The 15764-nt window shown below is 49.0% G+C and overlaps 1 protein-coding gene across 5 annotated transcripts in view; it reads left to right on the forward strand.

Moving 5' to 3' along the window:
- The window catches only part of gdpd5b (glycerophosphodiester phosphodiesterase domain containing 5b), a 317896-nt gene that overhangs the window by 270521 nt on the left and 31611 nt on the right, over positions 1-15764 (forward strand). For all 5 annotated transcript variants that reach the window (XM_072477424.1, XM_072477426.1, XM_072477422.1 and 2 more), the window contains 3 exons: positions 1884-2105; positions 8270-8427; positions 13786-13933. In XM_072477424.1, coding sequence (XP_072333525.1) covers positions 1884-2105; positions 8270-8427; positions 13786-13933 — 528 coding nt within the window. The remainder of the gene's footprint in view (positions 1-1883; positions 2106-8269; positions 8428-13785; positions 13934-15764) is intronic.

Consider the following 15764-nt stretch of genomic DNA (forward strand, 5'->3'; position numbering starts at 1 on the left):
GTAATCTCCTCCAAACCCTACCACACCGCCCTCAAATCTCTGCCCTCCTTCCAATTCTGGCACCCTGAGGAGAATAAGAAGAATCTCTATTGTCACAAGTAGGCTTGCATTAACACTGCAATGGAGTTACTGTGAAAATCTCCTCGTCGCCACATTCCGGCCCCTGTTCGGGTACACAGTGGGAGAATTCAGAATGTCCAATTCACCTAACAGCACGTCTTTCGGGACTTGTGGGAGTAAACCGGAGCACCCGGAGGAAACCCACGCAGACACAGGGAGCATTGTGGATAGCAGAATTGCTTCACAGTTCCAGGGTCCCAGGTTCAATTCTGGCTTGGGTCCCTGTCTGTGCGGAGTCTGCACGTTCTCCCTGTGTGTGCGTGGGTTTCCTCCGGGTGCTCCGGTTTCCTCCCACAGTCCAAAGATGTGCAGGTTAGGTGGATTGGCCATGATAAATTGCCCTTAGTGTCCAAAATTGCCCTTAGTGTTGGGTGGGGTTACTGGGTTATGGGGATAGGGTGGAGGTGTTGACCTTGGGTAGAGTGCACTTTCTAAGAGCCGGTGCAGACTCGATGGGCCGAATGGCCTCCTTCTGCACTGTAAATTCTATGTAAAAATGTGCAGACTCCGCACAGACAGTGACACAAGCCGGGAATCAAACCTGGGACCCTGGCCCTGTGAAGCAACAGTGCCCCCCCACGGTGGCCTAGTGTTCATGTCACTGGACTAATAATCCAGAGGCCCCGTCTAATGCCGTGGGTAGAACGATACAGTCATGAGAGGTCTACAGCCCATCACGCCTGCACCAGTTAAAAACAACCATCTAACTATTCTAACCCCATTTTCCTGCACTTGGCCAATAGCCTTGTCTGCCTTGGCACATCCAAAATACTTCTTAAATGTTATGTGGGTCTCTGTCGCCATCACCCTTTCAGGCAGCGAGTTCCAGACTCCCACTGCTCTCTGGGTACATGGGTTCAAATCCCATCAGGAATTTTGATTCAATTGTTTTGTTTTTTCAGAAACTGGAATTGAAAGCTAGTCTCAATTAAAATACAACTATCACAGCTAAGTAAAACCATGAAACTATCATCGATTGTTGTAAAAACCCATCTGGTTCACTAATGCCCTTTAGAGAAGGAAATCTGCCGTCCTTACCCGGTCTGGCCTACATGTGACTCCAGACCCACAGCAATGTGGTTGACTCTTTGCTGCCCCCTCGAGGGCAATTAGGGATGGGCAATAAATGCTGATTTTTCCAGTGACGCTCACACCCCATGAACAAATTTTAAAAAAAAACTCTCAACCAATCTGTAAACCACAGAGCAGGTAATTCATCGTGTCTAAGGAAGGGAACTGGCTGAGACTCTTCCTCATACTGTATTTAGCTCTTAGTTGCCTTCAGCGTATCCCAAATTAATTAATGGCAAACCACATGGGGGAGAGGGGGGGTGGGGGGGGGGGGGGTGAACAGGAGGGTGGAGTTGAGACCACAACTAGATCAGCTATGATTGTATTCAATGGTGGAGCAGACTCAAGGGGCCGAACGGCCCACTCCTATCCTGAATCCTATGATCCGATGCTATAACGTCCATGAGCCCATATGCTTTTTTTTTTATCATTCGTAGAATCATAGATTCGCTACAGTGCAAAAGGAGCCCATTCGGCCCATCGAGTCTGCATCGGCCCGCCAAAACATATCACTGTTTGCGGGATCCTGCTGTGCTCAAATTGGATGTTACGTTTCTTACGGTACGAGAGTCACGACCCGAAAGTATTTCATCGACTGTTAAGTGTTTTGCAATATCCTGAGGTAGTGTAGGGTGCTATGTAAATGCAAGTTCTTTCATTTTGCGTCATGAAGCCTTGACTTTGGGTTTCAGGAGGACCCGTTCTGGACAGCCCAGGCCCTCTCTGCGAAAGATAACGACGAGGCTTCGAAGCAGTCGCTCTGCAAGCTGGTGGATGTGCTCCGCCTGGCCACTCAGCGAAACAAGACCGTGATGGTGAACCTTTGGCAACCCCCTCGTGAGCACCCGTTCTACTCTTCCTGGATCAATATCACCCTCGAAACAATCCTGGAGTCGGGAATTTCCCAGGACCTGGTGAGCCGTTGGTTCTTGCCGCAGTCGGCTTTTAGACGGTGTGTCGCAATGATAGGAAGTTGACAGGTCAGGAAAAGGAAAACAGCTGATCCATCAACAAGAACAACTTGCATCACGACCGCGCGTTTAGTAGAAATGGAAGAGTTTCACGGGAGCCTTATCAAACAAAAGTTAACTTACTCAAGAGCATAGGATTTTGGAGCATTTTGTTACTTGAACCCGTTTCACCAATCAATACGCATTAAGCACTGGAGTGCTGACTTTGGGCTGCATTAGTGTGCTAAAGTGGGAGTTTTGTGACTGAGGGAGGTAATTAGATAACTGGCTTAAACCACTTTTCAGAGCCTAGAGTCAGACGTTATAAGCGGGAGCCACCGTACAGTGCTGACTTGGTTTGCACTGGAGTGCTGACTTCGGGCTGCATTAGAGTGCTAAAGTGGGAGTTTTGTGACTGAGGGAGTTCGGTGAGGAGGGAGCGAGGTGCTCTTTTTATTTCCTACTTGTCCTCAAAGAGCGTGAGGGAGCCGGGAGTTTACAAAGAGTGCAGCTGACTGGTGGGTAAGTCCTGGTTGGTATTTTTCAAAGTAGATTGAATTATAAGCCATTGTTTTTGCAAGGTTAGGGACTTGGTTGATTTATTTTTAAAAATCTAATAGTCTTCTAAAGTTGTAAATTTAAAGTTGTAAAATTTAGTCGTGGCAGGAGAGCTCAAAGTTGTGGTTTGCTCCTCTTGCTCCATGTGGGAATCCGGGAACATTTCCAGTCTCTGGGACCAGCATGGGTGCAGGAAGTGTGTCCAGCTGCAGCTCCTTGAAGCTCGGATTTCAGAGCTGGAATGGCGGCTGGAGACACTGAGGAGCATCCGTGAGTCAGAGCATCATGGACAGCACGTTTAGAGAGGCGGTCACACCGCAGCTGAAGGGAGTTGAGGAAGGAAGGGAATGGGTGACCACCAGGTAGTCTAGGAGAAACAGGCAGGTAGTTCAGGAATCCCCTGGGGTCCCACTCACAAATCGGCATTCCATTTCGGAGACTGATGAGGCAGGTTCCTCCAGGGACAGAGCCAAGCCTCTGGCACCACAAGCAGCCTGTCTGCACAGGAGGGAGGGAAAGAGAGGAAGAGCAATAGTAACTGGGGATTCTATAGTCAGGGGAACAGATAGATGCTACTGTGGCTGTCATCGTGACTCCTGGATAGTGTTTTGACTCTCTGGTGCCAGGGTCTGGATGTCACTGAACGGTTGCAGGGGATCCGGAAGGGGGAGGGTGATAAGGCAGAGGTCATGGCGCATGTTGGTACCAATTGGTAGAAAGGGGGATGAGGTCTTGCACCAGGAATTCAGGGAGCTAAGCAGTAGACTAAAAAGCAGGACCTTTCGGATTGTAATCTCTGGATTACTCCCGGTGCCACGTGCCAGCGAGCACAGAAATAGGAGAATAGCGCAGATGAATGTGTGGCTTAAGAGTTGGTGCAGGAGGGAGGGTTTTAGATTCCTGGAACACAGGGGCCGTTTCTGGGGAAGGTGGGATCTGGACAAGCAGGACGGTCTACATCTGAACCAGAGCTGATTCTTAATATCAAGAATGGTAACATCCTTGCTGGCGGATTTGTTAGTGCTGGCGGAAGGGAACGGGACTGTTATCAGAATAGGGACACAGCAGAACAGAGAAAAGCAATCAGGTCAGAGGGAATGCAGCTGTATTAAATTTCAAGGGAGTATCTCGAGCTGGATGGCTTCTACTTTAATGCCAGGAACATCCCAGGTAAAATGGATGAGTTAAGGGCGAGGATTGACGCGTGGAATTGTGATATGGTAGCCATCACGGAGACATGGTTGAAGGAGGGGCAGGATTGGCAGCTCAACGTCCCGGGATATAGAATCTTCAGGCAAGGTAGAGAAGGGGTAAAAGAGGAAGAGGCATTTCATTATTAGTTAAGGAGTCAGTTACTGAGGTAAGGAGAGATGATATCTTGGACAGGGGCATCAAGTGAAGCTTTGTGGGTAGAGCTTAGCAATAAAAAAGGGACAGCCATATTGCTCGGTGTTTATTATAGTCAGTGGGAAATTGAGGAGCAACCATGTGGGCAATTCGCAGAGTTGAGTAAAAATAATAACAATAGGGTAATTGTATTAGTGATTTCACCTTTCCGAACAACAATTGGGATAGTCATAGTGTTAGGCTTTGATGGAGTGGAGTTGTTAAAATGCATGGAGGAAAACCTTTTAGCTAAATATGTAGAGGGTCCAACAAGAGACAATGCAGTGCTGGATTTAATACTGGGGAATGAATCCGGACAGGTGGTTAATTTGTTGGTGGGGGAGCATTTTGGTGATAGCGACCACAACATGGTACAATTTAAGTTTGTTATAGACAAAGAACAAACAAAGAACAAAGAAAAGTACAGCACAGGAACAGGCCCTTTGGCCCTCCAAGCCTGTGCCGACCATGCTGCCCATCTAAACTAAAATCTTCTACACTTCCTGGGTCTGTATCCCTCTATTTCCATCCTATTCATGTATTTGTCAAGATGCCCCTTAAATGTCACTATCGTCCCTGCTTCCACCACCACCTCTGGCAGCAAGTTCCAGGCACCCACTACCCTCTGTGTAAAAAAAACTTGCCTCGTACATCTCCTCTAAACCTTGCCCCTCGCACCTTAAACCTATGCCCCCTAGTAATTGACCCCTCTACCCTGGGGAAAAGCCTCTGACTATCCACTCTGTTTATGCCCCTCATAATTTTGTAGACCTCTATCAGGTCGCCCCTCAACCTCCTTCGTTCCAGTGAAAACAAACCAAATGTATTCAACTGCTCCTCATAGCTAATGCCCTCCATACCAGGCAACATCCTGGTAAATCTCTTCTGCACCCTCTCTAAAGCCTCCACATCCTTCTGGTAGTGTGGCAACCAGAATTGAACACTATACTCCAAGTGTGGCCTAACTAAGGTTCTATACAGCTGCAATGTGACTTGCCAATTCTTATAGTCAGTGCTCCGGCCAATGAAGGCAAGCATGCCGTATGCCTTCTTGACTACCTTCTCCACCTGTGTTGCCCCTTTCAGTGACCTGTGGACCTGTACACCTAGGTCTCTCTGCCTTTCAATACTGACTTTCAAGACAAAGAAATGGACAAGTTGCAAAAAAGGTTTTGGATTGGGCGGGGGGGGGGGGGAGAAGATTGAAGTAAAATAAGGCAGGATTTGGCCACGGTAGACTGGAAAGAGTTACTTGTGGGGAGATCTACAGAAGAGTACTGGGGGGCATTCAAAAAGGAAATGGTGAGGGTACAGGCCCAACATGTTCCCTCTTGGGTGATAGGAAGGAGTAACAAGCCCAGAAAGCCATGGATGACCAGAGATATTCAGGATACGATGAGTAGGAAAAGAGAGGGGAGCAAATCAACGGGTGCATTGGTGAATTACAAAAAGTGCAGGATGGAGCTTAAGAAAGCAATTAGGAGAGCAAAGAGGCGATATGAAAAAGCTCTGGCTGGAAATAGTAGGGAAAATTCCAAGATATTCTATAAGTATATCATTGAGGAGTAGATAACCAGGAAAAGTATGGGGCCAATTAGGGACCAAGGGGGAAATCAGTGGGTGGAGCCAGAGGACGTTGGTAGGGCGTTGAATGAATATTTCACATCCGTCTTCACCGAAGAATATGAGGAGGTAGTTATGGAACTCGGGGAGAGAGACTGAGCTTACTGAGCAAATTGTCATAGGGATTGACAAGTTTTTGAAGGTGTTGACAGGCTTAAAAGTGGACAGATTTCCAGGTCCAGATGAATTGTGTCCCAGGATTGCAAGGGCTCTGACACAAATTTTTAATTCCTCGCGGGGAAGGTGCCAGAGTACTGGAGAACAGCTAGTGTGTTCCACTATTTAAGAAAGGTTGTAGAGGTAAGCCAGGGAACTGCAAACCAGTGAGTCTCACGTCAGTGGTAGGGGAATTTTTGGAGAAAATTCTGAAGGAGAGAATCTATCTCCACTTGGAGAGGCAAGGTTTGATCAGGGACAGTCAGCATGGCTTTGTCAGAGGGAGGCCATGCCTAACAAATTGGATTGAAATTTTTGAGCATGCGACCAGGTGTGTAGATGAGGGTAGTGAAGTTGATGTAGTTTAAATGGATTTCAGCAGAGCCTTTGACAAGGTCCCACATGGAGACTTATTAAGAAAGCAAATTCCCATGGGATACAGGGGAACTTGATAAGGTGGATTGAAAATTGGCTTAGCTGTAGGAGACAGAGGGTGATGACAGACGGCTGTTTAGTGACTGGGAGCCGGTGCCCAGTGCTGTACCACAGGGATCCGTGCTGGGCCCCCTATTGTTTGTCATTTATATAAATGACTCAGATGACAATGTGGGAGGTGGGGTCAGTAAGTTTGCGGATGACACAAAGATTGGCCGGGTGGTTAACAGTGAGTTTGAGTGTCTTAGGTTACAGGAAGATATAAACGGGGTGGTCAAATGGGCAGAAAAGTGGCAGGTAGAATTTAACCCTGAAAAGTGTGATGTGGTACACTTTGGAAGGAGTAATATGACAGGGAAGCAGTCACTGAAGTGCCTGACACTGGGAAGTTTCCAGGTACAAGAGGACCATAGATCTCTGAAGGCACAAGGACAGGTTAATAGGGGGGTGAAAAAGGCGTATGGCACGCTTGCCTTTATCAACTGGTCATGATGGAGTTGTGTAGACCTTTGGTGAGGCCACAGCTGGAGTACTGTGTGCAATTCTGGTCACCACATTATAGGCAGGAGGTGATTACACTGGAGGGGGTGCAGAGGAGATTCACCAGGATGTTGCCTGGGATGGAACATTTCAGTTCTGAAGGGAGGTTGGATAGGCTTGGGTTGTTTTCGCTGGAGCAGAGAAGACTGAGGGGCGACCTGATCGAGGTGGACAGGATTATGAGGGGCATGGGCACGGTGGATAGGGAGCAGCTGTTCCCCTGAGTTGAAGGGTCAGTCACGAGGGGTCACAGGTTCAAGGTGAGGGGCACGACGTTTAAGGGGGATTTGGGGAAAAGCCTTTTTACCCAGAGGGTGGTGACGGCCCGGAACGCACTGTCTGGGAGGGGGGTAGAGGCGGGTTGCCTCACATCCTTTAAAAAGTACCTGGATGAGCTCTCGGCACATCTTAACATTCATGGCCAAGTGCCAGGTGCTGCCGAATGGGATTAGGGGGCAGGTCAGGGGTTTTTCATGCATCGGTGCAGATTCAATGGGCCGAAGAGCCTCGTCATTGTATAATTCTGTGAGTCTGAATTGTAACAAGGTGCTATATAAATGTAAATTGTTGATGGCTGTGCTTTTTCTTCCCCTGCCATCCAATTTGTATGTTTGTAAGGGCAAGGAATCTGCAGATTCCTGGACAGGGAAGTGGAGTGGGAGGGCTGGAGGTGTGCTGGAGTATGTGCTGGCATTCCCAACACTGATCACTACCCAGTTACTCCAGACTGGGAGTTTCATGTGCGGGTAGCACTCTTGGCTCGGAATCGAAAGGCTCTGGATAGCTGAAAGAACTGGGCAGAAAATCTGGGCTGAAATTCTATGCACTGGGGCAGCGCCGTGCTGTCGGAGGTGCCATACCTCAGCTGAGACATCTAACTAATGCCTCGTCTGCCTACTCTGATTTCTCAGCCGCTGCTTTGAAAAAGAGCAGGGGCGTTCTCCCGGCGTCCTGGTCAATGTATATTCCTCAGTCATAATCACTAAAATGGATAACCTGATTAAATTGCATTGCTTTTTGAGGGATCTTGCTTTGCATGGATTGGCTACCCCAACAGTGACTCCTCTTAAAAATGTACCTCATTAGCTGTAAAGAACCTTGGGATGCCCTGTGCTCGTCGAAGGCACTGCATAAATGCAAATCCTTTCTTTAGCTAACTATGGCTCACTGACCTTTTGGCTCCGAGTCTAAGGCCTCACTTTTAAAATTCCCAACATCACTGTTCTCAAATTTGTCCTCCCCGCCTCCTCCTCCTGCCCCACAATCCTCCGAGACCTTTGAGCTCCTCTAATCCTGGCCTCTTGCACATCGCAGATTTTGACCGCTCCCAAATGGGCGGCCGTACCTTCAACCGCCTGAACCGCCTGTACAAATGAATACCTTACCTTCAATGTGGCGATAGTTGTTAAGTTTTGGCTCTGTTTTTCCAGGTGATATGGCTCCCGGAGGAGGACAGATGGTTGGTTCGCCAATTGGCGGCAGGTTTCCAGCAGATGGTCTCCACCAAGCAAAACGTGACTATGCTGCGTGATCAAGGCATTTCTGGATTAAACCTGCGCTACAACAAAGTCAACGCCTGGGAGATGCGGTACAACTAATTGCTTGAGTTCTTCAAATAATATAGAGGGCGCGATTCTCCGACCCCCCCACCGGGTCGGAGAATCGCCGGGGGCTGGCGTGAATCCCGCCCCCGACGTGTCCCGAATTCTCCGCCACCAGAGATTCGGCAGGGGCGGGAATCGCGCCGCGCCGGTCGGCGGGCCCACCCCCGGCGATTCTCCGGGCCACGATGGGCCGAAGTCCCACCGCTGTCAACCCACGCCAGCCGCCGTGGATTGAACCACTTTTCGAACGACGGGACAAGGCTGCGCGGGCGGGCTCCGGGGTCCTGGGGGGGGGGGGGGGGGGCGCGCGAGGTGACCTGGCCCCAGGGGGTGCCCCCATGGTGGCCTGGCCCGCGATTGGGGCCCACCGATCCGCGGGCGGGCCTGTGCCGTGGGGGTACTCTTTTACCTCCGCCTTCGCCATGGTCTTCACTATGGCGGAGGCGGAAGAGACCCCCTCCACTGCGCATGCGCGGGGATGCCGTGAGCGGCCGCTGACGCTCCCGCGCATGCGTCGCACAGCAAAGTCATTTCCGCGCCAGCTGGCAGGGCGCTAAAGGCCTTTCCCGCCAGCCGGCGGGGCAGAAATCACTCCGGCGCGGGCCTAGCCCCTCGAGGTGAGGGCTCGGCCCCTCAAGATGCGGAGAATTCCGCACCTTTGGGGCGGCGCGATGCCGGACTGATTTGCGCCGTTTTGGGTGCCGGTCGGCGGACAGCGCGGCGATTGCGGAGAATCCCGCCCAGAATGTAGGGCAGGTTCTATCTCCTTTCATAACTCTGTTGAACAAAAATCTCTCGTTCTCAAATTATCAAAAATTGTTCTTTCGTGGGGTGTGGGTGTCGCTGGTTAGACGACCATTCATTGCCCATCCCTAATTGCCCTTCAGAAGGTGGTGGTGAGCTGCCTTCTTGAACCTCTGCAGCCTATGTGGTGTAGGTACACCCACAGTGCTGTTAGGGAGGGAGTTCCAGGATTTTGACCCAGGGACAGTGAAAGAACTTTAACGATCGATTTGGCGTCAACTGCTGCTTGCGGAAGAGTTCGAAACTTCTAATACCCTTAGTGTTTAAAAGTGTTTAGAAATTGTTTCTTTCTTTCTCTCTCTCTCCCTCCCATCTGTTTTCCATAAACTGTGAAAATATCAATCAAATCTAAATTCGAAGGCATACCACCCTCAGCACATCAAGGCAGCATTTGACCGAGTGTGGCATCAAGGAGCCCGAGCTAAACTGCAGTCAGTGGGAAGCGGGGGAAACCCAGTCACACTTTGCACAAAGGAAGGTGGTTGTGGTGGTTGGAGAGCAATGATCTCCATTCCAGGACAATGCTGCAGGAGTTCCTGAGAGTAGTTACAGTCGACCCAATCACCTTCAGCTGCTTCATCAATGACCTTCCTTCTATCATAAGGCCGGAAGTGGGGATGTTCGCGGATGACTTCACAATGTTCAGCACCATTCACAACTCCTCAGATACTGAGCAGTTCATGTCCAATTGCAGCAAGACCTGTACAATATCCAGGCTCGAGCTGACACGTGGCAAGTTACATTGGCGCCACACAAGTGCCAGACAATTACCATCTCCGGTAAGAGAGGATTTAACCATCTCCCGTTGAAATTCAATGGCATTACCATCGCTGAATGCCCCACAGTCAACATCCTGGGGGTTACCAATGATCAGCAACTGAACTGGACTAGCCACATTAATACTGTGGCTCCAAGGTACGTTTAGTGCCTGGGAATCCTGCAGCGAATAACTCACCTCCTGACTCCCCAAAGCGTGTCCACCATCTACAGGGCACAAGTCAGGAGTGTAATTGAATACTCTCCACTTGCCTGGATGGGTGAAGCTCCAACAACACTCAAGAAGCTCGACACCATCCAGGATAAAGCAGTCCGCTTGATTGCTACCCCTTCCGCAAACATTCAAACCCTCCACCACCGACGAACAGTGGCAGCAGTGTTACCATCTACAAGATGCACGGCAGTAACTCACCAAGATTCCTTAGACAGCACCTTCCAAACTCTCGGTCACTACCATCTAGAAGGACAAGAGCAGCAGATACCTGGGAACCCCACCACCTGGAGGTTCCCCTCCAAGTAACTCACCACCCCGACTTGGAAATATATCGCCGTTCCTTCACTGTCGCTGGGGCAAAGTCCAGGAACTCCCTCCCTAACATCATGGTGAATGTACCTACACCTCTGGAACTGCAGAGGTTTAAGAAGGCAACTGACCACCATCTTCTCAAAGGCAACTAACGATGGGCAAAACGCTGGTCTAGCTAGCGCATCCCATAAATTAATTTTTAAAAAAGCGAATTTCACCTCAATTTCACCAGCAGCTATCATTCCAGTGCATGTAAACTGCGGTGCTGCAAAGTCATCATATCCTTCCTGGATACCCAGGACAGCTCACAGTAATGGGGAGACAGTAGCTTTGTGGTTACGTCACTGGGGACATGGGTGCAAATCCCAACCCGGCGGCTGGTGGATCTTAAATTTTGATTAATTAAGAAATAAATCTGGAATTGAAAGCTAGCCTCAGTAATGATGATGATGACTGTTGTACAAACCCATCTGGCTCACTAATATCTGTCAGAGAAGGAAATCATAGAACATAGAACATTGCAGTGCAGTACAGGCCTCCGGCCCGCGATGTTGTGCCGACCTGTGAAACCACTCTAAAGCCCATCTACACTATTCCCTTATCGTCCATATGTTTATCCAATGACCATTTGAATGCCCTTAGTGTTGGCGAGTCCACTACTGTTGCAGGCAGGGCATTCCACGCCCTTACTACTCTCTGAGTAAAGAACCTACCTCAGACATCTGTCCTATATCTATTTCTATATCTATATCTAAATCTGCCAACCGTACCTGCCCTGTCAGGCATGTTACCCACAGCAATGTGGCTGACCCTATTAGGGATGGACCACACAAGCTGACCTTGCCAGCAACACTCACAGTATAGCTGGTGTGGTCTAATCACTGCATTTTATAACTGAAGCTTGACTTCTATCACTTTGCAGATATATATTTTAAAAGTTAGCCATTCATGGGAGGCAGGAGTCACTAGTAAGGCCAGTCTTTATTGCTGAGTTGATTGGCCGTTTATGGGCAACACAGCAGAGTAAGGGTCACATGGCCTGTGTGACCAATCGGGACTCGAGTGTGGAATCGCCCCATGATGAGAGAGGCACCGAGGCAAAGACATTTTCGGAGCTGGCTGCAGCCATGTGGTTGCTGTACAATTCTTATTCATAAATACCTTTTGTGTGAAGTCTGTGGAGATGCATCTTTACAATTGCCCATCCATAATTGCCTTTGGGAAGGTGGTAGTGAGCTGCCTTCTTGAACTGCTGCAGTCACTTTGGTGTAGGTACATCCACTGTGCAGGTAGGGAGGGAGTTCCAGGACTTTGACTCGGTGACAGTGAAGGAACGGGTGATGTATTTCCCAGTCAGGGTGGTGAGTGACTTGGAGGGGAACCTCCAGGTGGTGGAGTTCCCAGGTATCTGCTGCTCTTGTCCTTCTAAGTAGTAGAGGTCGCATATTTGACAGGTTCTGTCGAAGGAGCCTTGGTGAGTTGCTGCATGCCCCTTGTAGATGGTACACACGGCCGCCACTGTGCGTCCGTGCCGGAGGGACACAATGGTGGATGGGTTGCCAATCAAGCGGGGCTGCTTTGCCCCTGGGATGGTGGCGAGCTGCTTGAGTGTTCTTGGAGCTGCACTCATCCAGGCAAGTGGAGAGTATTCCATCACACTCCAGACTTGTACCATGTAGATGGTGGACAGGCTTTGGAGCGTCAGGAGGTAAGTTGCTCACTGTAGGATTCCCAGCCTCTGACCTGTTCTAGTGGCCACAGTATTAATGTGGCTAGTCCAGTTCAGTTTCTGATCAATGGTAACCCCCATGATGTTGATAGTGGGAGATTCAGTGATTGTAATGCTACTAATGTCAAAGGGGGATGGGTTCGATTCTCTTCCCTTGGAGATGTAATTGCCAGTTGTTTGTGTGGCAAGGTTGTTAATAACTACTTCTCAACCTGTGCTGGAATGTTGTCCAGTTTTTACCTGAATATGGACACGGGCTGCTTCAGTTCAGTGCCCACTCACACCTGTGGCACCTTAGGGCACCACGATAGCACCGTGGTTAGCACAATTGCTTCACAGCACCAGAGTCACAGGTTCGATTCCCAGCTTGGGTCACTGTCTGTGTGGAGTCTGCACGTTCTCCCAGTGTGTGCGTGAGTTTCCTCCGGGTGCTCCGGTTTCCTCCCACAGTCCAACGATGTGCAGGTTAGGTGGCTTGGCCACGCTAAATTTCCCCGAGTGTCCAAAATTGCCCTTTAGCGTTGGGTGGGGTTACTGGGTTATGGGGATAGGGTGGCGGTGTGGGCTTGGGTAGGGTGCTCTTTTCAAGAGCTGGTGCAGACTCAATGGGCCGAATGGCCTCCATCTGCACTGTAATTTTATGATTCTGTGTGGGACTTGAACCCATGATTTTCTGACTCGGGCGTGAGTGCTACCCACTGAGCCACACTGATGCCCCTGCCTCCTTGGATGGCCGGCTGATTAATTGTTTGTATGCCTAGCGGATTGCGAATTCCTCCAGGATTGTCCTGGAGTGTCCAAGAGTTGAAAATTAATCTCCAGGAATCTGCTGGGAACGAAACCAGGAAAAAAATAATTTTGGCATTGAAATTATGATTTTTTTTTTTTTAAAACAACTTTGTTGAACATTATAGACCAAAACCTTTGGCATGGAAACATGCAACTTGACCCAACTAATTCCTGCCTGTTTCTTAGTTCCAAAAATACCAAATGCAGGTTGGCAGTTTGTAATGGTATTGCCACTGGACATGTAATCCAGAGAGCAAGAGTCGTTCCCTGGGGACCAGGGTTCGAAGCCCGCCAGAGCAGATGGTGAAATTTAAATTCAATTTTTAAAAAATCTGGAATTAAACGTCTAAAGATGACCATGAGACCATTGTCGATTGTCATTAAAAGAAAACCATCTGGTTCACTAATATCCTTACCTGGTCTGGCCTACATGTGACTCCAGGTCCACAGCAATGTGGTTGCCTCTTAAATGCCTTCAGGGATGGGCACTAAACGCAGGCCCGGCCAGCGACGCCAACATCCCCTGAACGAATAAAGCAATGGGGCGGTTGGATATAAATGAGTAAACGTCGAAGAAGGCATCTTTTTATAGTTTGCAACCATCACCCTGCCCCATAAACGCCACCATTTTGTCTGTCATGCTGGGCTCCAGTGACGGCCTGCCGGTAAGCTGTCTGCCATGCCTCAATTTTTAATTGCTCCCTCTTTCGCTTTCAGGGAGTACGCTTTGGAAAATATCAGCACTAACCTGTACCTGGTGAATGAGCCCTGGCTGTTCTCGGTGCTGTGGTGTGCTGGGGTGCGATCGGTTACTTCTGATGCCTGTCAAGTTCTCAGTGAGGTGCGAACCCCCACCTGGATAATGGTGAGTATGAAACATTGGACCACCCCCCCTCAGACACGGGTCACGTGAGATACTTGGTCACTGGAACAGGAGGAGGCCATTTTCCCCCTCAAGCCTGTTGTGCCATTCAGTTAGATCATGGTGAACTGTAATCTAACCTCATCAACCCACCCAGCCTCTGTGACGCTCAATACCCTGAATTAGCTGAAAGAATTCTAATCAATTTGAAATTATCAACTGACACACACTACCCGCCCCCCCCCCCCACCCCTTTAACTGCAACATTTTGTGGGGATAATTCCAGATGTGCACGAAAAAATGTTTTTTTTTAAATTCAGAGTACCCAATTAATCTTTTCCAATTAAGGGGCAATTTAGCGTGGCCAATCCACCTACCCTGCACATCTTTGGGTCGTGGGGGCAAACACGGGGAGAATGTTCAAACTCCACACGGACAGTGACCCAGAGCCGGGATCGAACCTAGGTCCTCAGCGCCGTGAGGCAGCAGGGCTAACCCACTGCGCCACCGTGCTGCCCTGATATGCACTAAAATAACTGCAAAGTACAGCCGACGCTGGAGATCTGAAATAAAAACAGAAAATGCTGGAAAAACTCAGCGGGTCTGTCTTGTGGTGTTATAATAACTGTAAGAGCTGCAAGGGTTAATGAAGGGTCTAGAGTAGCCACTGGAGGGAGCTACAGTTACACGTATATACGGCAGTGATGCTAAGCCTTTTAGGAGAGTGTGCGCAGGAATTAGCTAGAGAGAGTCAGAAGTACAAATAGTGTGAGTGAGAGCAGATTATAGTTTTTCTCAGTATTAAGATTAACTGTAGATGAGTGTAGTTTAAATGTAAATAATCAACTGTGTATCCTTTAGGAATAATGTGTCGAAACCAAATGATTGGTGTTAATAAATTTATAGATTTGTTTATGTTCAAGCGAGCTTGTGGTCTTTGTGAACACTACGCCAACTATCCTGAATTAAGTAACACAAAGAACACCACACGTCTCTCACACCCTGCTTCTCTGCTGTTCTCCTGCCCTCTTTCTTTCTCTCTTTTGGTCCACCTTTCTTTTCTTTTACCTCTCCCTCACACACGCCCAGCTTCCCTCATGCTTTGCTGTGTGTTTTAACGTTCTTCCCTACTCCCATTGCTTTCCTCCTTTGTCTCCCTCTCCCCCTATCTCCATCCCTCTATCTCTGTGTGTCCCCCTTGCTGACCCTGACTCCCTGTCACGTGCACCTGCCCTGATACAGCCCCTACCCAGTGAGCGTGGACCTTAATGCATTCGACATGGTTGCAATCGCGTCGATTGATCTATTCCCTCGTTTTCCAATAGTTGTAAAATGCATGTGCCTGAAAAAAAAGCCACAATTGTGCTGGGATTTGGAATGTACTCTCTGACAAGGTGATGCAAACTGAAGCCTTCAAAAGGGAATTGGATTAAAGTTGAAAGGGATAAAATTGCAGAGAAGTGGGGAAAGAGTCAAGAGCTGGATTGCTTTTGGAAAGAACCATCACACAGTGGATGGGCTGAGGGCCCCTTTCTGTTTTGTATTGTTCTACATTTCAGGGGGTTTCTCCCTGAGGTTCTGCTGTCAACAATATCCTTGAGATTAATGTTCAACTCCTGGAGATTTCAGGACTATCCTGGAGCGATGGGTTCAATTCCGGCCTCGGGTTACTGTCTGTGCGGAGTTTGCACTTTCTCCCCGTGTCTGCGTGGGTTTCCTCCGGGTGCTCCGGTTTCCTCCCACAGTCCAAAGATGTGCAGGTTAGGTGGATTAGCCATGCTAAATTGCCCTTAGTGTCCAAAATGTCCCTTAGTGTTGGGTGGGGTTACTGGGT

This window comes from Scyliorhinus torazame, chromosome 15 (genome assembly GCF_047496885.1).
Source record: "Scyliorhinus torazame isolate Kashiwa2021f chromosome 15, sScyTor2.1, whole genome shotgun sequence".
Taxonomy (NCBI): Eukaryota; Metazoa; Chordata; class Chondrichthyes; order Carcharhiniformes; family Scyliorhinidae; genus Scyliorhinus; species Scyliorhinus torazame.